Here is a 17042-nt window from a genome sequence, read left to right on the forward strand (position 1 = left end):
AAAGAGCTCAACTTTTCCCGACTATGTGAAGCTCAGGAAATGTCTTAACCAACGGTATAGAGCACAGAAGGCTAATTTTTATATGGGTGAAATGGAAAAGGGAGAGCAAGCAGGATAAGAGATTCATATGCAAAAGAGAGGAGAGTTTTCTTTCTGTTAAGGACCTCAGGTCTTTAGCTAGGCAATGAATGGAGTACAGTATAATGTAGGATTATGGTTGGTGGTGCTTAGATGATGTATCACTATATATGGTGAGCCATGTTTCTAAACAAAAAAGAAAAGAAATAGACACCGGCACTCCAATAATAAATCGATTACGTCTATTTATTGACGTACATCAAAAGCAAAATAACACACTTAGTGCAACGTTTCGGGGACACACAGGAACCCCTTCATCAGGCAAAACAAGTTTTGCCTGATGAAGGGGTTCCTGTGTGGCCCCGAAACGTTGGAGTGCCGGTGTCTATTTCTTTTCTGCATTACTTTGACGGTGGCCATCCGTCGACTACTGAGCACCCAGGATACTTTGTTGGACGTGCGGTCAGGAGTGCAATGGGTACATGGACTGTAATATGTTTCTAAACAAAACACCATTCTGTTATGACTTCTGTATGGTTATATATAATGGGTCTATAAAACAGTGAGCTCCTTGATGTAAAAACTGCAGTGCGATTACATTTTCTTACAGCCGCCAGTCAAATTTAAACCAACTTTGGAAAATTGAATGTGATTGGTGATTTAGGAAGCAGAGGCATTTAAAAAGCATAGGATCCAGGAAGTCTAATCTTTCTGCACTTCCTACTGAGCATGTTGGGTGGACTGTGAAATCTGGCTGCAGTGGATGAATTATGAAGGACATGATAAAAGTAAATGGAGTGAACATTCTGATTTCACCACAGTGCGCTGCTAACTGATTGGTTTCTTTAAATTAGCCAGCGGTGTGACATATTGGTTCTTACTAAACAAAAAGGACATATTCATTTGTTAGATCAAGGGTCACAAGTTATATCTCTGTAAAGTAAAATATTTTTTCTATTATATTGCTAAGTGCATATTTATTGTGCCACCAAATATAACTGCTTGATGTTTTTGTCCCTTTATATGTGGCACTGAACAGTAGCTCAGCTGTAATATTACAACTGTCTTTTCCTGTTTCAAGGAGAACCACTGCTTGCGCATAAAGATCCTGGGGGATTGTTACTATTGTGTCTCTGGATTGCCTGAGGCCCGCGCTGATCATGCTCACTGCTGTGTGGAGATGGGAGTTGACATGATTGAAGCCATCTCGTAAGTGGAGCTCTGCTTGAAGCATAATTACACAAAAACATATATGCATCTTTAGTTCAGTGCTTTAGTATTGTGCCATTGTGATCAAGGAAAACAAGTAGTTACAATTAAAATAAATTACATCTCAATGAGCCAGGGATTTATGTGATGCAGATCCAGGGCTAAACGGATCCTTTCATAGATTTATTTTGCTCATTTGATGGCACCTTTTATTTAAAGAGAAAATGTAGAACTTTACTGTGTGGTTTTGGAACAAACTCCGCCATCAATTACTGAAAATTCAATTAGTTTCAGGAAACTGTATGCTCTACTGTACATAAATAAGAGTATTCTGTGCTATTCCTGCTGTATTCTTTAGACCCCGTTCACATTGAGCGATTTATCGCACGGTAATGCCCGCTATATCGCGGCAATTTACCGCGCGATATCGCTCTCCAATGCTTCTCAATGGGGCAAAGGGTCCTGCTGTCGTGGGTCGTGTGTCGCTACAGCAGGACCCTTTTTGGAGCGGATTTAGCCGTGATTCAAGCTTGCTCAATGCAAGCATTTGCGCGATATCGCGCAAAATGCAAATCGCGCGACAAACGCGCGATTTGCGAACCGCTCAATGTGAACGGGCTCTTAAAGTTGGTGTTGGCCCCACAGCGCCACGTGCTCTTGTTTATTTTTGCATTTTGTTATATCAGTGCATAAGTGCTAATAAAATCTGTTGATCTTGTCAGATATTCATAGCTGTCCTTCCGGTGTCCTCTGCACACTTCCTGTGTTAGCTCATACAACCCTCCCAGCTCTTATTTTGGACTACAGAGTGATTAACCTTTATGTTGTAGAGATTTAACAGTGATTCATTAGTTTAGCAAAAGACATCTCGGAAGGCTGAGACCACTCAGTCTACAAATATGCTATGTGTTGTCAGGGCTTAAGAGCTGAGCTCATGTTTGGAAGATTGACAGGTATTTTTCTGTACTTGCAAGAGACCATGGGGAAATGTGCATGTATTGCAGAGATGTATTGCATATGTTTTTGTTTTTTTTGCTTTGTATGTATTAGCATGCATCATTGACAATATATCTGTGCAGTCTTGTTGATCTAAATTAAATATACGTTGTAATTGTCATGTCAACAAGGATCATTTGGAGCTTCTCTGTCAGTATACCTCATCTTGTGTTTTCTGGCACATGCAGATTATGATGGGGAATATCTCTTATTCTCTTCCTCTCAGGCTGGTGCGAGAAGTGACCGGTGTCAATGTAAACATGCGTGTGGGGATCCATAGTGGACGAGTTCATTGTGGTGTCCTTGGTCTGCGCAAGTGGCAGTTTGATGTGTGGTCTAATGACGTGACTTTGGCCAACCATATGGAAGCTGGTGGTAAAGCAGGGTGAGTGAATGTAAACTTTCATCTCTTCTTACTTTCTTTCTCAGTTTGCTGGGGTTTTTGTCGATCCCAGTTCGACAAAAGTCTATTTTTCTTTCACCTTTTTTTGCATTAGATGGTTGGTATATTCTCAGTCAAACAGTAACTGCCAGTCAGCTGCAGTAACTGTAGCCAGTAGGGGAGATTCCCTCACCCATGCAGTTTATCAATGGATGGGGGAATCAAGTGTTTTGTTTTTCTTCAGTCTGCCGGGCTGAATAAGAAATATAGTAAAGTGTATGGCCAGCTTTAATTATTATTTAACAACTTTTTTGTTTTCTGTGATTTATTTTTACCATATACACTTTGAGGTTGTTACAATTGCACCAAAATTGTAACAAGATAGTAAGATGTGTTCTCATTATTAATGGGATCCTGTTTGAGGCAAATATGTAGGCTATCACTGCTGACCTGTTTCTAATATTAGCCGGCTTGACTGCCTTAGACTACAATTCTTCATAGACATAAGAACACTTGAGGTGCTCAGATGATTTTCATGGCAGCCAAGGTACCAACATTTTTGTAAGGAATAGTCAGGATTGGCAGTCTACATATTTCTCTTCCACCTTCCTGGTTTTTATTCATATATTTATTTCACTGTGTTCTAAATGTTCTATCTTCCTGTCTGTCCAGGCGGATTCACATCACTAATGCAACCTTAAATTACCTGAATGGGGATTATGAGGTGGAGCCAGGTTATGGAGGTGAGAGGAATGCCTATCTGAAGGAGCATGATATCAGAACCTTCCTGGTGACTGGATGTAGCCAAAAGAGGGTAAATTTATGTATTGTGTGTAATCTTGGGTGTAGATCCTCCTGTATGACTAGATCAGAGTTTCTTACTGCCTTCCACGCTGTAGTCATGTAGCAATTTTCAGCTTATTGTTTTAAGAATTTAGGTAAATTCATTAAAGTGAACAAGTTTAATAAATATTGCATCCATTATAATGTTTCTCTTCAAAACATTCAATTTACATACAACAATATTGCAGCCAGACCTAAGAGCGGAGCCCAGTACAACTGCAAGTCCTGGGTCCCTAAATCCTCAAAGCCTACAGACTTTGTGTTGGCCTTTGTGGACACCTGGTTAGAAAGCATTATGGATGCCTGGGTAAGAGAGGTGGTGTCCAGGGGATACAAGCTAGAGTTCAGCTCTCTACTTTATGTCGTCCAACCTGCATGTGTCTCTGCTTAGGCTGGAAGACCTCCATGGTACTATTGCAGATCTTTCAAACCAAGGAGTCTTTGCTATGGTTTTATTGGCAGAAAGGTTTCAGGGGTTTTATTCCAACCCTTTTTCACTGCTCCAAAACCTAAAGGTGGCATTTGCCTCATTTTGGATCTGAAGGCTCTATATGTCTTCATTCAAGCTCTACATGGAATCCAAAGTCTGTTACAGCCTCCCTCGATCAGGAAGACTTTCTAGGCACTATGGACATCAAGCATGCATAGTTACATGTCCCCATTTTTTTCAGTTCATCAATGCTTATTTCATTTTGTTGTATGTAATTAACATTATTAGTTTGTAGCACTATCATCTGCGCCCCAAGTGGTTACCAAAGTTCTAGCCTCTGTGCTAGGCTTATTATGTTCAAAGAGTATTCCCATTGTGGGATAGCTAGACAACCTCCTATTGAGTAAACAAATGTCATGAAACTCTGACTGTCAATGAAATGCGGACCGTTCAGATCTTAAAAGGTTCAGTAGAAACCTGAACATTCAGAAACGCTGGAACTGCAAAAACCGCTTGGAGTTTATGGGTCTCATTCTAGACACAACCAAAGCAAAAGGTTTTTCTTCCTCAAGAAAAGGCTTCTGATTGTTCACTCCCAGACTCAGATTCTGTTGTTCAGGAGCCAACCAACTTTGCGATTCTGTATGAGAGTTCTGGACTTTATTATATCCTCCTTCAAAGCAGATTCATTTCAGTTTCACTCCAGACCCCTACAACACAATATGGGACAATTTGGTTCAGTCTCTAGGCAAACTAATTTGCCTGACACAGCAGACCAGATTTTCTCTGGTTGGTCTGGACTTGGGAAAATCCCTCCTCCCACTGTCATGGTAGATTATCACAACCGTTGCCAGCCTGTTGGTGCAGAGGGCTTGGTCGTCAGGGGAATCTTGTCTCCTGATCACCATATTGGAACCACAGCAGTGATGGTACATCAACTATCTGTGGCAAAAGAAGTAGAAAAAAATTATTCTAGTGTGGACAGAACTCCATGTTCCAGCCATCTTCGTTGTTCACATACCAGGTGTGGATAGTTGGTAGGAAAACTACCTCAGCCGACAATGCCTGGCCCTGGAAAAATGGTCCATACACCCAGATGTACTTCAGGACCTGTGTCACAGGTTAGGCGTGCCAGATGTGGACCTCTTGGCCTCCACATTCAACAACAGATTTGTTGACGACATACACTGATTGCCCATTCAGGGCAAAATGACAGGTTCTCCTAAAAAAACTTTAGTGGGCCCCACTGCTTTGCTCTTTTGGAGACCTCAGTAACTGCATGGTGCTTCTCAATATGGGGGAGCTTGTGGCCACCTTTTTAATTTAGAAAGCTCCAGTCTGACTCCTACCTAAAACACATATGCCCATTTCAGAAATTGGGGGCATGTATAATGACCAGACAAAAGAGAACTTTCAGTGTTGCCCATAGAACTTGTTTGGTTCCAGCTTGGCATTGCTAGTTGAATAACATTTTCTTAGGTTGAAATGAGCACAAAGTTAAACTAATCTCCTTTTGTGTTTTTGTTTTTGACCCAAGTAATTCATACCCTGTATGATGACCTTATTACAGTACATCTCTGACATAAAGAACGTTTCAGCACTGGCCAGCCTTGCATCTCACCATTTTTTCTTTTCTTTGTTCCTAATAAAAATTCACATTCTCTGCCATGTTTTGATGATCACAGTGTTATTTACTTGGCGGTTATGTAATGTTATAATATGCCTTCATACAAATTTTGCTTTGTCAGATATATTCAGATGAACTGAATCAGCGAGGCATTGCAATTTGACATACGTTGATGTTTGCAGGAATTTTCTCTGATCACAACACATGTTGTTGTTCAAGAGACAAAAGGCTCAATTCACAAAGCTAAAACAACAAGAGAAGGATCCTTATTTAGTTATGCTTAGCAAAGTTTAATTAAATGTTTAAATTACAGTTATGGCTTAATTTTACTTTCAGCCATTTTCCATTTAAGATGGCTTTGAGAAATGAGCCTATTATAATGAAAAATATTCAAATGTAACATTTCATATTTAGTATTATTGTTGCTGTCTTGGCATATGTTTTTAATTAAAATCTGATTTTTGAAATGTAGTAAAGGGTCTTCCTACCCAAAAGACATAGTCATAGGTGCAGCCTGTTGGGATGAGTCAGCCCCTGGCTTTTTGTATATCTTGTATATTGAGATTTGCCTTCTTTAGTTCACAACTCTGTTCTTTTCCATCTGGGAGTTTTATCCTTTTCCATCCTACTTTGTGTGCCCAACTCCTCTTGTTGCATTCTTCGTTATTGAAAATAGATACAAATCCAACAGAGAAAATGCAAGCCACTCATAGTGGCCACATCAATTGTACAGATCTAGGAAATCAAATCTCAGCCGTGGCCTCCATGAGACTTACAGGCAGTCCCCGAGTTACGAACAAGATAGGGACTATAGGTTTGTTCTTAAGTTCAATTTGTATGCAAGTTGGAACAGGTACAGTTTTTTAAGTGTAACTCCAGCCAAAATGTATTTATTTTTTTTGGATAGCATAGGGAAGGGTTTACCCCCTGTAAAGTTTGTTTTGCTGTCTGTGCCCCTGTTCAGAAGATTTCACCTCACTTTCTGTCCCTGTGACAATTGGATTTTGAAATTTTGGGTTGTCGTGGACACAACTATTGGTGCTAAAGCTTCAGTGAAGACACCTTTTTCCCATCATCACTCTTACAGGAGTAAATTTCCCTTCCTAGGGGTAGATTTCCTTTCACTTCCTGTTGTCTCAAGGAGAGGAAGTGAGATTAAATCTTTCTAATGATGCAGACAGCAGTAAAAACCTCACAGGGACCCGGAAGAAGAGGTGGGCACCCCTCGTCCACATGTCTTACAAGAGCCAACTTCCTGTAATGTATGTACAGTTCTACAAATCAGACGCAAAAAGGCGGGCACTCCTAGTCAGCACGAGTGTGGTAGCATTACAACTACCCCTGCTGTACAGTAATAGCCTCTGTTTGTAAGTAGGAGTCGTATGTAAGTCAGATGTATGTAACTCGGGGACTGCCTGTATTAGTAATTGTCAGATGGTTTAACTCTCCAGGATGTATCTGTTTTGGGTAAAGTGGCCCTTTCATTATGTAGTTCCCAACATGCAATACTATACCTTTTTGGTTTTATACCCACTTTTTCTTTGTACTTGTCCTTCTGAGAGTTTCACTTAAAGGCTGTTATAAAACAATTATTATAGAAAGCTGACAAGGAGTGAAAAAAAATGCCTAAGTGCAAAGAAAGCTTTTCTTCTTTCCCTTTCTCCTCAAGAGTGCTCACTGCAATACTTACATTGCAGTGGTAATGTAAACTATTATAATAGATAAAGGTCTGTAATAAAGACTTTCTGCTATGCAGGACTTGCTGGGAGGTTGCGACTATAGAATCTCAACAGTGGAAGGGTAAGCCTTCAAAAGGCCAGGAGAACTATTATTGTAGAAGCTTGTGGGATATGTTGTTCAGGGAAATTTATAACGTTAAAGTTCTCCTTGATATTAATGTCAGTATGTCCTTATACACAGAAAGATGAAAAGGCAATGCTGGCAAAACTACAAAGGGCAAGAGCAAATTCAAATGAAGGCCTTACAAGAGTTTGGGTACCAGAGAGATCTTTTCCACGCAACAAAGGCTCCAAAGCCTTTCGACAAATGGTAAGTGTAAGCATTTTGTTAAGGGTAAAAATGTGGAGAATTGTTGGGAATGTTTCAAAAATCACTTGTGATCCTGGATTGTCATCATCAGTTACGCACATCTCACTTAGAGTTGAGTTGAATTGATTAGTTAGGGCTGATTAGAGCAATCCACTAACTCTTAAAGACATATTTTAGTCAAGCAACTGAAATATGCACAACAATCGTTCATGCTGTATAGTCTTTATTTCTACGGATGGTGCTGTAGAAAACGCACATGATTACTATGCATTTGCATAAAGCTAAAGGTGAAAAGTGACTGCTGTCATGCTAGGACAGGAGTGAGATCTCAGAACTGCAATAAGGATTTAGAATTTATTAGTTTTGGGGGGTTACCCAGCTTGGGGTGCTATGGTTACCCAGTGTTTGCACTATGTACGTAAGCCAGGCTTTTCCCAGCATTTGCAGCTTGAGAGCTGCTTAGCCACACTATTCAGACTGCTAGAATTTGCTGGATATTTTTTTTCAAACTGTTTGAGAGTGGAAAAACCTCTTAGGACTCATTCACACACAATTCAAGCAAAATTGTATATACGTGCGTATATACGAGCGTATGTGCATTCCCAGAATGCATCATTCCTAATAGAAATTTTAATGAACTGTACGCACGTAAACATGCGCATGCGCGTAACATACGCATAAATACGCTGCCCGGGCGCATCTTGGTTCCATTCAGTTTTTGCGCATGTTTACGCTATTCAAATATACAGCTCCATACGCGGCTATGTGTATGGAGCCATTTATTTGCATATGGTACAGTACGCATTTGTACGCATTTATACGCGCCGCAGTGTGAATGAGGCCTAAAAGTGTTATATTCAACCATTTCCCAGCATATGAACTATCATGGCAAGAGCTATTACACTAAGGTGCCATTTAATATTCAGAAACAATATGAGGCTAGCGATGGATGAAAGCAAGTTTTTAGAAGCACAGTGAGCATACAGTGTGGCACTTCTGTTTCCTTGTCTTTTTTCTAATTCCTTACGAATATTACTGTTTGTGTAGGTAATGCAGCGATATGGAAAGTGAATATACAGTATACAGCTGCACTACACAGTTGGTGTAGCGAGTCATGTGTAGTTTAGGTTCAGACTTGGCTGTTGTTTTGCATGGATGACAGATGTGCTTTTATAACTTAGTGGCATTAAACCGTGACACACATGGCATTTGCCTTGTCATACATTAACCATTTTATCAACATGAACCAATTGTCATATAGATGGATTTTCATCAAATTCAACCATACATTCATAGACAGTTCTCAAAAAATCCAACTATTCTGCTCTGCGCAAGCACCATAAGAAGCTGACATACAGTGACAACGTATACAGTTGGATTTCGTTGGAGTTCATGCACTATATACAGGTGAAACTCGAATAATTAGAATATCGTGCAAAAGTAATTGCAGTAAGTGCTGCAAAAGGGGCCCAAACCAAATACTGAGTACATATGCATGCTTGTACTTTTCAGAGGTCCGATATTGTTCTATGTACAATCCTTGTTTTATTGATTGCATGTAATAATCTACTTTTTTGAGATTGTGGATTTGGGGTTCTTGGGGTTTTCATGAGCTGTAAGCCATAATCATCACAATTATGACAAATCACAGCTTGAACTATCTTGCTTTGCATGTAATGAGTCTATCTCATATATTAGTTTCACCTTTTAAGTTGCATTAGTGAAATAAATGAACTTTGCACGATATTCTAATTATTCGAGTTTCACCTGTACAAGCATATATTTCTTCCATTTATAAAATGTGGTAGTGGACTTTTTGTCTGATATCATCATCATTGTAGCTGCTATCTTTGTAGTACCAGCTCTGTAATGCTGTACTGAAAGATGACCACTTGAGTAATTTCAGTAAAAGCCAAGTTGTGCCTGTAGGCAAAGAGGTTTTTAAAGAGAAGTAAAATGTGAAGCTTTTTTTTGGCTTTGCTGCTCTTCTGGGGCTCATACATTTACTATTGTACTTGGGGGATGAAAGTCAGCATATAGCAGGCTACTGCCCACAGAGCCACGCTCTATGGGCAATTTTGTTGGGATCCACCCTGCTGCCTGATTGACAGCTGGCTCTGCCTCTCTAGAGCCAGAGTCAGCTGTGCCCGACCCCTCCCCCAATAAGCGCTGGAGGAACAGAGAGGTGAGGGGGGAATCCCTGTGGGGAGTGGTTTCTGATAGTCTCTACTCTCTACATGGAGAGGAACGTGAGCTGAGCGATCAGTGGTTCATGATTGCTCAGCTTTTGGTATATGGAGCTGGCAGTGTCGCACGCTTGCTCTAAGTTTTGGGAAGAGTATATTTTACTCTCCAAAAACTTCTACTTTAACCTCCACATATAGAAAAGCTTTTTTGAAGTAAAATCTGTAAAAATGTGGAATAGACTAGAGCTAGTTCTAGAGCTAGCGTTTAGATTATTTCTAAAAAGGCTGGCTATGTATATTAATGAACACAATATAACTGGCTGTTATATTCATAGGTTGTTAATCAAGGAACTTTACAATTGTCCTAGGGGATCAGGATTTTTTCTTTCCCTACTGGAGCATATTGGGCCACACTTTATAAAAGTCTATTTTTGACCCTTTTATCAGGATCAACTGTGAGTTTAGGGTTCTGAGGATGCAGGTTTTTAATTTGATTTATTTTTGTCTTTTGGTTAATCTCGATGGACATGTCTTTTTTCTACCTAAGTTACTATGCAACTATATAAATATAAAGCTTCCATTTTTTTTTCTAGTAATACTCAGAACTGTAATGCCAATTTACAGTTTATTTTCTACAAAAGGACAGAAGCACCAATGTGGAGAGTTGATCATGAAAATGATAGCGCCTATGGCATTACCAAATAATGGTTTATAAATTGGAACCATCTCTGGCTTCCCACTGTTTTACTCAGTCAGTCTTTAATCATACAAGCGATTACATCGTCCAGGCTGCAGTGAATTAGGAGCGTGCAGTCTTGTTATAAGCACTGTGACAGCAAAACTGCGCTGTTAGTGTTTGGGGATTCTGCTGATGCTGATGTTCTCAAGGACGAAGCCTGAGAGAGGCCTCCTGGTGCAAGTAGGCAGAGACAACACAGGGACGCACAGCTCCTCTCTCAGAAACACTTAATTAAATAACTCATCAGAGGGCCTCCTGTGGGATCTGCCTAATGAGACATGCCAAGGGGCGAGCAACTCTCAGCTCACATGGCTTTCTCTGCCAAATCTTTCCTAGAGGCAAGCTGCAGCCTTGTCACTTATGCCCTAAAGACCGTCTATTGAAAACGTGTTGCGCTTCAGTAGTTTGCTAAGAACGAATCAGTGAGTCAAACAGTGTGTGCACGTGGAGTCAGGGGGTCTTTTAGCCAGTCTGATGTCATCCCCAGCAAAGACTAAAGCCCCTGGAAATCTATCCATAATAAATGTGCTCTAATTACTGATTCCATGTGAACATCCTCCTGACTAATGAGCAGAACATCTGTATTAAAATAGGCTGCCAGCACATTTGGAGTCTCGCATACACTGAAGGGAGGCTGACTGTTCTCGACGTGTCTATAAAGATTGAGCACATCAAAGCTCCTATCCTCAGAGGTTAAGATCTGTGGAATAGAAACAATATTGAGGGATGTATACCGTCAGGATTGTGCTGACGTATGTTGTCTGAGCATAAGCATGCTGTTTCTGTACAGCTCCCATGTGCCTTTGTTTCCCAGGACTGATTTTTGCCTGTAAAAATATGCTTCTTTCTATAATTCCGCTAGATTTTCTGCCCCCAATGTACACGTATTTACCATATTAATATGAGCAGTTTCTGTAAAATAGTTTACTGTGCACTGGGCTCAGAAGAAAGCAAAAAGGGTTCCCGATTCATTTTCCAAGTTCAGTTCTTCCTACAATTTTTTTTGTTCTTGTTAAATTTATATTTGAGTCAAACTGTTTTAAGCTATTTCAAATGCTTATTAAATAATTTACAATGGAGGATGCTCCTTGATGATCCAAAGTTTTAGTTTTCTGTAGAGTCAGCTGGTCCCTGAAGCACTTGCCCTGATATCCTGTTTTAGGGTTGCTCAGTTCTGTTCCAGGGTCCTATGGAGTGACCCTTGTGTGTGCTAGTTTGCTCTCCACAAACACATAGGCACAGCAACATAAGCAACTCCCCTGCTCCTCCCTCTTTCATGCTAATAGACGGCTGCTGCAGACTGCTCCGTCCCTTGTGTTCTTGTACTTACCAAGAACTTCAGGGAAGCTGAACTGAGACAGTTGCAGCCAGCTGTTTGGAAACATGATGACTAAGTGCTTTAGCGTCCTCCCGTCACCCTAAGCTCAGTATACCGCGAGCTACAGCTCGCGGTATACTGAGGCGCCGCAGCCGGAGCGGATCCCGACATCGATGTCGAGATCCGCCCAGCTGCGTGAGTGACAGCTGGCTCTGCCTATCTAGAGGCAGAGCCAGCTGTACCGGCCCCTTCCCCCGTCCGTTCCGCCAGTCAGCGCTGGCGGATCGGAGTGGGGAGGGGGGAATCCAGCCCCTCCCCTGTCACGGCAGAGAGCCGTGACAGGATCGAGAGGTGAGCGAACACTGGTATATGTCCGCTCACCTCCCGATCTACTGAGCCGACCTGTGACAGTCTCATTGTCACAGGTCGGCTAGAACTATGAGGTGAGTGAAAAGCACTCACCTCATAGTTCTCCTTTTCAGCTGTGCTTTGCCCAGTGCAAAGTAGCATGTTTACAATAATGGTGGCCCCGGCTCCTGCCTATACTGTGACAGAACTGTGTGTCTGAGCAATCACCTTGTATAGCACTTTTACTTGGGATATATTTGCACCCCCGTACCAAAATGTGGCAATTATGTCACTTCTGACTGAACAGAGCAGCAGGAAGCTGTACTTAAATAAATAGGTAGACATCCATTACTGACTTCCTTCTAAAAATGTAAGTAGCAAGGCTGACTCTAGTTTCAATACCACAAGTCTTAGACCCAGAACAAGCATACAGAAATCGAAGTAATAACCTATGTGGGTCAATGACCCAAAATGTGTTGAAGTTATTGGAGATCAGCATAACATTCAGATGACTAGTATTTTTAGGCGGAGAGATGAGCAGTGATAGTCTTTGTTTTGTCACTGCCATGGAGCTAGCTTTTGGTACAGGAGATGGCATCTCCATTCTGAGGTTTTTTTTTACATTGATGTTTTGTTTTATGACAGATTTTAAAATCTTATGTAGATTGGATCACTTTGATTGTTGTCCTGCTGGGTGAATGTGGACCAACAGCAACTGATATGCAGACTGTAAACAATGAAAGGATAGATGGTTGAGATACACTGGGCTGTATACCATGCTGGGTCATAAAGTTATATGTATACTTTAGGAACAGTGTAGGGCAGTATGCATTTTGTATTGACCGATTTATTTAAAGCTGAGGGTATCTTTATCAATATAACATATACTTTGATATCATACAGTTTGTGTGCAACAGAGTGTGCGTTCTATTATTTCCACAGAACACAGAGCAGGGTATGTATGGCTACTCATAACATTTTACAGAGTGGCATTATAAGTTTCTTTAGCTAAGCGTGGGTAGACTGATAGACAGAAATTATGTGCAGTGGTTTGGACACTTGGAATATTGGAATATTTGGTTCTAATCAGTGACATGCCGGGCCTTCTGTGCTGGGTGAGGCATCCCCCATCCCGCCAAAGCCCAACCCCCAGCTTGGTAACCAAGCTGTGTGGGGAGGAGCCTCCCTGTCCCTCACTGGTGAGGCATTGAGATCGATGTCCTCACTGTGTTTTTTGTTTTTTTGATTGGACAGCTTGGACCAATGGCGCTTTGCCATTAGTCCAAGCCATTCACAGAGCTCACGCCTCTAACACAGAGTAGAGGCTTTGTTAGCTCTTGCCTCACCAAGTTATTTTGCACAAGCAGTGGGGAAGCCTCTGCCTCACCTGTCTCCCCTGACCGCACGTCCCTGGTTCTAATGTGTTATATTTGTGCACTATTTGTTATGAAACATTTATATTTGAAAGATTCATTATTGAACAAATCTTTGGGCCTAACCCCTCATCTTAAAAATCTGACATTTGCTGTTCTCTAAACTATTTGACTTAACACACTGTTTTACAACTTCTCAGTGTGCATATCAGCCTGTGCTTCCGAACACGATAAAACAGCCGTGTATCGCTAAAAAGGTACTTGTACCTTTTTTCTGCGATTGCCGCACGGATGTCACCCAATTGAAATCAATGGGGCCGCGCGCCATCGCTGCCTGCATTGTACAAGACCGCGCGATACCGGGACGCGTGTAGTGCAGGTGTGAACCTAGCCTGAAAGTAAATTTCTGTAGTGGGTGAACAAAAATCTTTTATAAGTAAGTCTGCACAACTATTCCAGTGTAATTCATAAGCCTTCAGTACTGATGGATACTGTTTAACTATAAGACTGAATATTCAGGTTCTAGCATATGGCCAATTATGCTTGGTTCTCCTAAAGGAAACTGGTATTGAGTAAGTATCTAGGCTGTCATTGATCAACCTTATTTTAAAAATGTTTCATTTCCTTGTTCTTGATGAAATATTTTCAAAACTTTCTAAGTTACTGACCCAGAAATAGTAAGTAGATTTGCAGTTATGAATTTCAAATGGCTACACTAGCTGCAAATGTGTTTCTCAATCAGTTAAGGCCAGAGACATCCAGGCAACCATTATTTTGGAAGTAGGTCAGCAATGCAGCCTCCGTGTTTTTTTTCAGTCCAGGTTTCATTCAAAGGGCAGTTAGGGCCCCCATGCAGGGCAAAGAAACATATATTTTTTTTTTTTTAAAGCCCTGCTCAACTGCAGCATATATTCAGCTTTGCTTTGCTACTTCTGGGTATGGAGCAGTATGTGCCTCACTCAATGTTACAAGGTTGGTGCCCCTGTGTAAGCTCCAATTAGAGGTCTGACTAGAGCTAACATAGAATTGTCTTTCTTCAATCCTGGCAACAGGAGAGTAAAAGGAAGGCATCAACGCAAACCTGTTGATTTTACTCTGCACAAGTTCATTTTAAGGGCTCGTTTACACTACCAAATTCCAGGTAAACGCATACATTACTGCAATGCGCAGTAATACACAGTGCATACGTTAGTATGTTGCAGTGCCATTCATTCATCACAAGAAAATGCATGCACTGTGGTGCATTGAGTTCAGGTCTGAATAGGCCCTTATTGTTTGCTTTTGTCAGATCTAAAAACATCCATGCTTCCGAAACACTACGAACGGCCTCTCAGACATCCCATAGGCCTTATCCGAGCCAAGGTGGGCAGCCAAACGAAAAAAAAGCCTTCTTAGACTCCATTCACACTAGGGCAACAGCGTTTCAGTGCACTTTACACCCGTTTTTTTACCACGTTTTTATGCGCATTTCAGCGCATTTTACAGGAGCTTTCTGTTCATAAGCAATAGCGTTTTAAGGGGTGTTTTCAGCTCGTTTTACAGTTGTTGTTATTATTATTATTATTATTATACAGGATTTATATAGCGCCAACAGTTTGCGCAGCGCTTTACAATATAAGGAAGACATTACAGTTACAATACAATACAAGATGGTAAGGAGGGCCCTGCCCCTGAGGGCTTACAATCTGAAAGAGGAGGGGGAAATGATACATAAGGAGGGAGCTGTGTGGGGATGAATTATTTGAGAATGTGAAGGTTCAGTGGTTAGGTCGAGGTGGGATAGGCTTCCCTAAAGAGATGAGTCTTTAGGGAACGCCTAAAGGCAGTCAAGGTGGGAGATAAACGGACAGGTTGGGGTAAAGAGTTCCAGAGGATGGGAGAGACTCTAGAGTTTTTTTTAGCGGTTATTAGGTCATTAGTGAGTTTTAGGAGGGCGGTTTCAGTGGAGTGTTTGGGGCGAAACCCGGACTGAAAGGGGTCCAAAAGGTTGTTATTAGCGAGGTGGCAACTCAGGCGGTTGTAGATAAGGCGTTCTAGTAGTTTAGAGGTGAATGGGAGTAAGAAGATAGGTCTGAAATTATTGAGGTTGGTAGGGTCCAGTGAAGGTTTTTTGGGTATGGGTTGTTCAATGAAAAGCAGTCTCAGCTGCAAAAATGCGCAAAAACACGCTGATTGGCACGTTTACATTGAAGTCTATAGAGCAAAACTTTCTGATAAGTGCCACAAAAGAAGCTCAGGAACTATTTCAAACACCAGGCGTATTTTTCCGCGTGATTCAATACTTTTGTGTGAATGGCCCCCCATAGGAATACATGGGATATGTTGCATGCGTTTCAGCGCAGAAAAAAACCCGCAACGAAATGCCCTGGTGTGAACGGGGCCTAATGCCCACTCTTTTTTGAACTGCTAGGAGCAGAGATATTATAAAACTAGAAAATAGTTGAAATGAGAACCCAGTAGCTAGACTGTCCCTTTCTATAGGTTTCTCACTGCAACAGCCTGAGCAGAGATTGACTGGAGTAATGCAAAACCTCTCCTAGGCTCACCTCCCAATTAAAAAAATAACATAGCCTTCCCCCAGCTTACTTGAAAACCCTTGTACCACAAATATCACTCCCACAAGGGTGCTTTAATGTCATTCACTTGGCAGATATCAAGGTCAGGTATAATGTCTTATTTTGAAAGTGATTTTTCATGGAATTCAGAGCTGAATCGAACCTGAAATACGACTGGCTGTGTGCAACATAAAAAAAAGAAATGACAGACTTTGTTTTGTTTATTATAAGAAATTATGTGACCCTGCTGTACAATGAAAATGATATTAGATATCTCCTCTGAGTTCAATGACATATCAGAAGTAAAACTTTTTGTTATTTATTTGGAACTTATGTATGACCTCTAATATCCTTACTTTCCAGTATAGTGTTCCTACTCTGATAGATTTTATTTTCAGCCACATCTTTTATTTGATTATTAGCAGTGTAGCTCCCTTCTTACATCCTTAGTTGAAAGATTAGATGTAGTGCTTAGCTGCCACCATCATCTGTTCACCACTGAATGATACATCTGCTGTGAATGTTTGTGTATAGCAGGGATTATCTGCAGACTCTATAATGCAGCAGAGGGCTTTGCACATATGTCTGGACTGTGTCATGGTTCTCCTTCCCATTATAGTCAGAAATGTACCAATTAGGTTGAAGCCCCAAGAAAGTTGTCCCTTTTGTTGTTCGTATGATTTCATGCTTATTAATTAGTCACGTAGATGTAATGGAAAAATGTCAAGGGTATTGCTGCGCATTGCTGATGGTGTGCAGAGGAACTATCTCAGAAGCAGTAAAATAACAACAACAAGGGGAAATATGCAGACCTTTCCTCTTAGATTTAATTATGTGACTCGTATACCGCGCGCGCGCGCGTGTGTGTGTGCGCGTGTGTGTGTGTGTGTGCGCGTGTGTGTGTGTGTG

The 17042-nt window shown here is 41.1% G+C and overlaps 1 protein-coding gene across 1 annotated transcript in view; it reads left to right on the top strand.

Moving 5' to 3' along the window:
* Nucleotides 1–1159: 1159 nt before the first annotated feature.
* The window catches only part of LOC108802250 (adenylate cyclase type 6-like), a gene marked incomplete at its 5' end in the record, with an annotated part of 60367 nt that continues 44484 nt past the window's right edge, over nt 1160–17042 (top strand). The window contains 4 exons of the mRNA XM_018574119.1: nt 1160–1287; nt 2510–2668; nt 3338–3479; nt 7486–7614. Coding sequence (XP_018429621.1) covers nt 1160–1287; nt 2510–2668; nt 3338–3479; nt 7486–7614 — 558 coding nt within the window. The remainder of the gene's footprint in view (nt 1288–2509; nt 2669–3337; nt 3480–7485; nt 7615–17042) is intronic.

The sequence above is a fragment of the Nanorana parkeri genome, unplaced genomic scaffold (genome assembly GCF_000935625.1).
Source record: "Nanorana parkeri isolate BGI_ZX_2015 unplaced genomic scaffold, ASM93562v1 scaffold2746, whole genome shotgun sequence".
NCBI classification, from domain to species: domain Eukaryota; kingdom Metazoa; phylum Chordata; class Amphibia; order Anura; family Dicroglossidae; genus Nanorana; species Nanorana parkeri.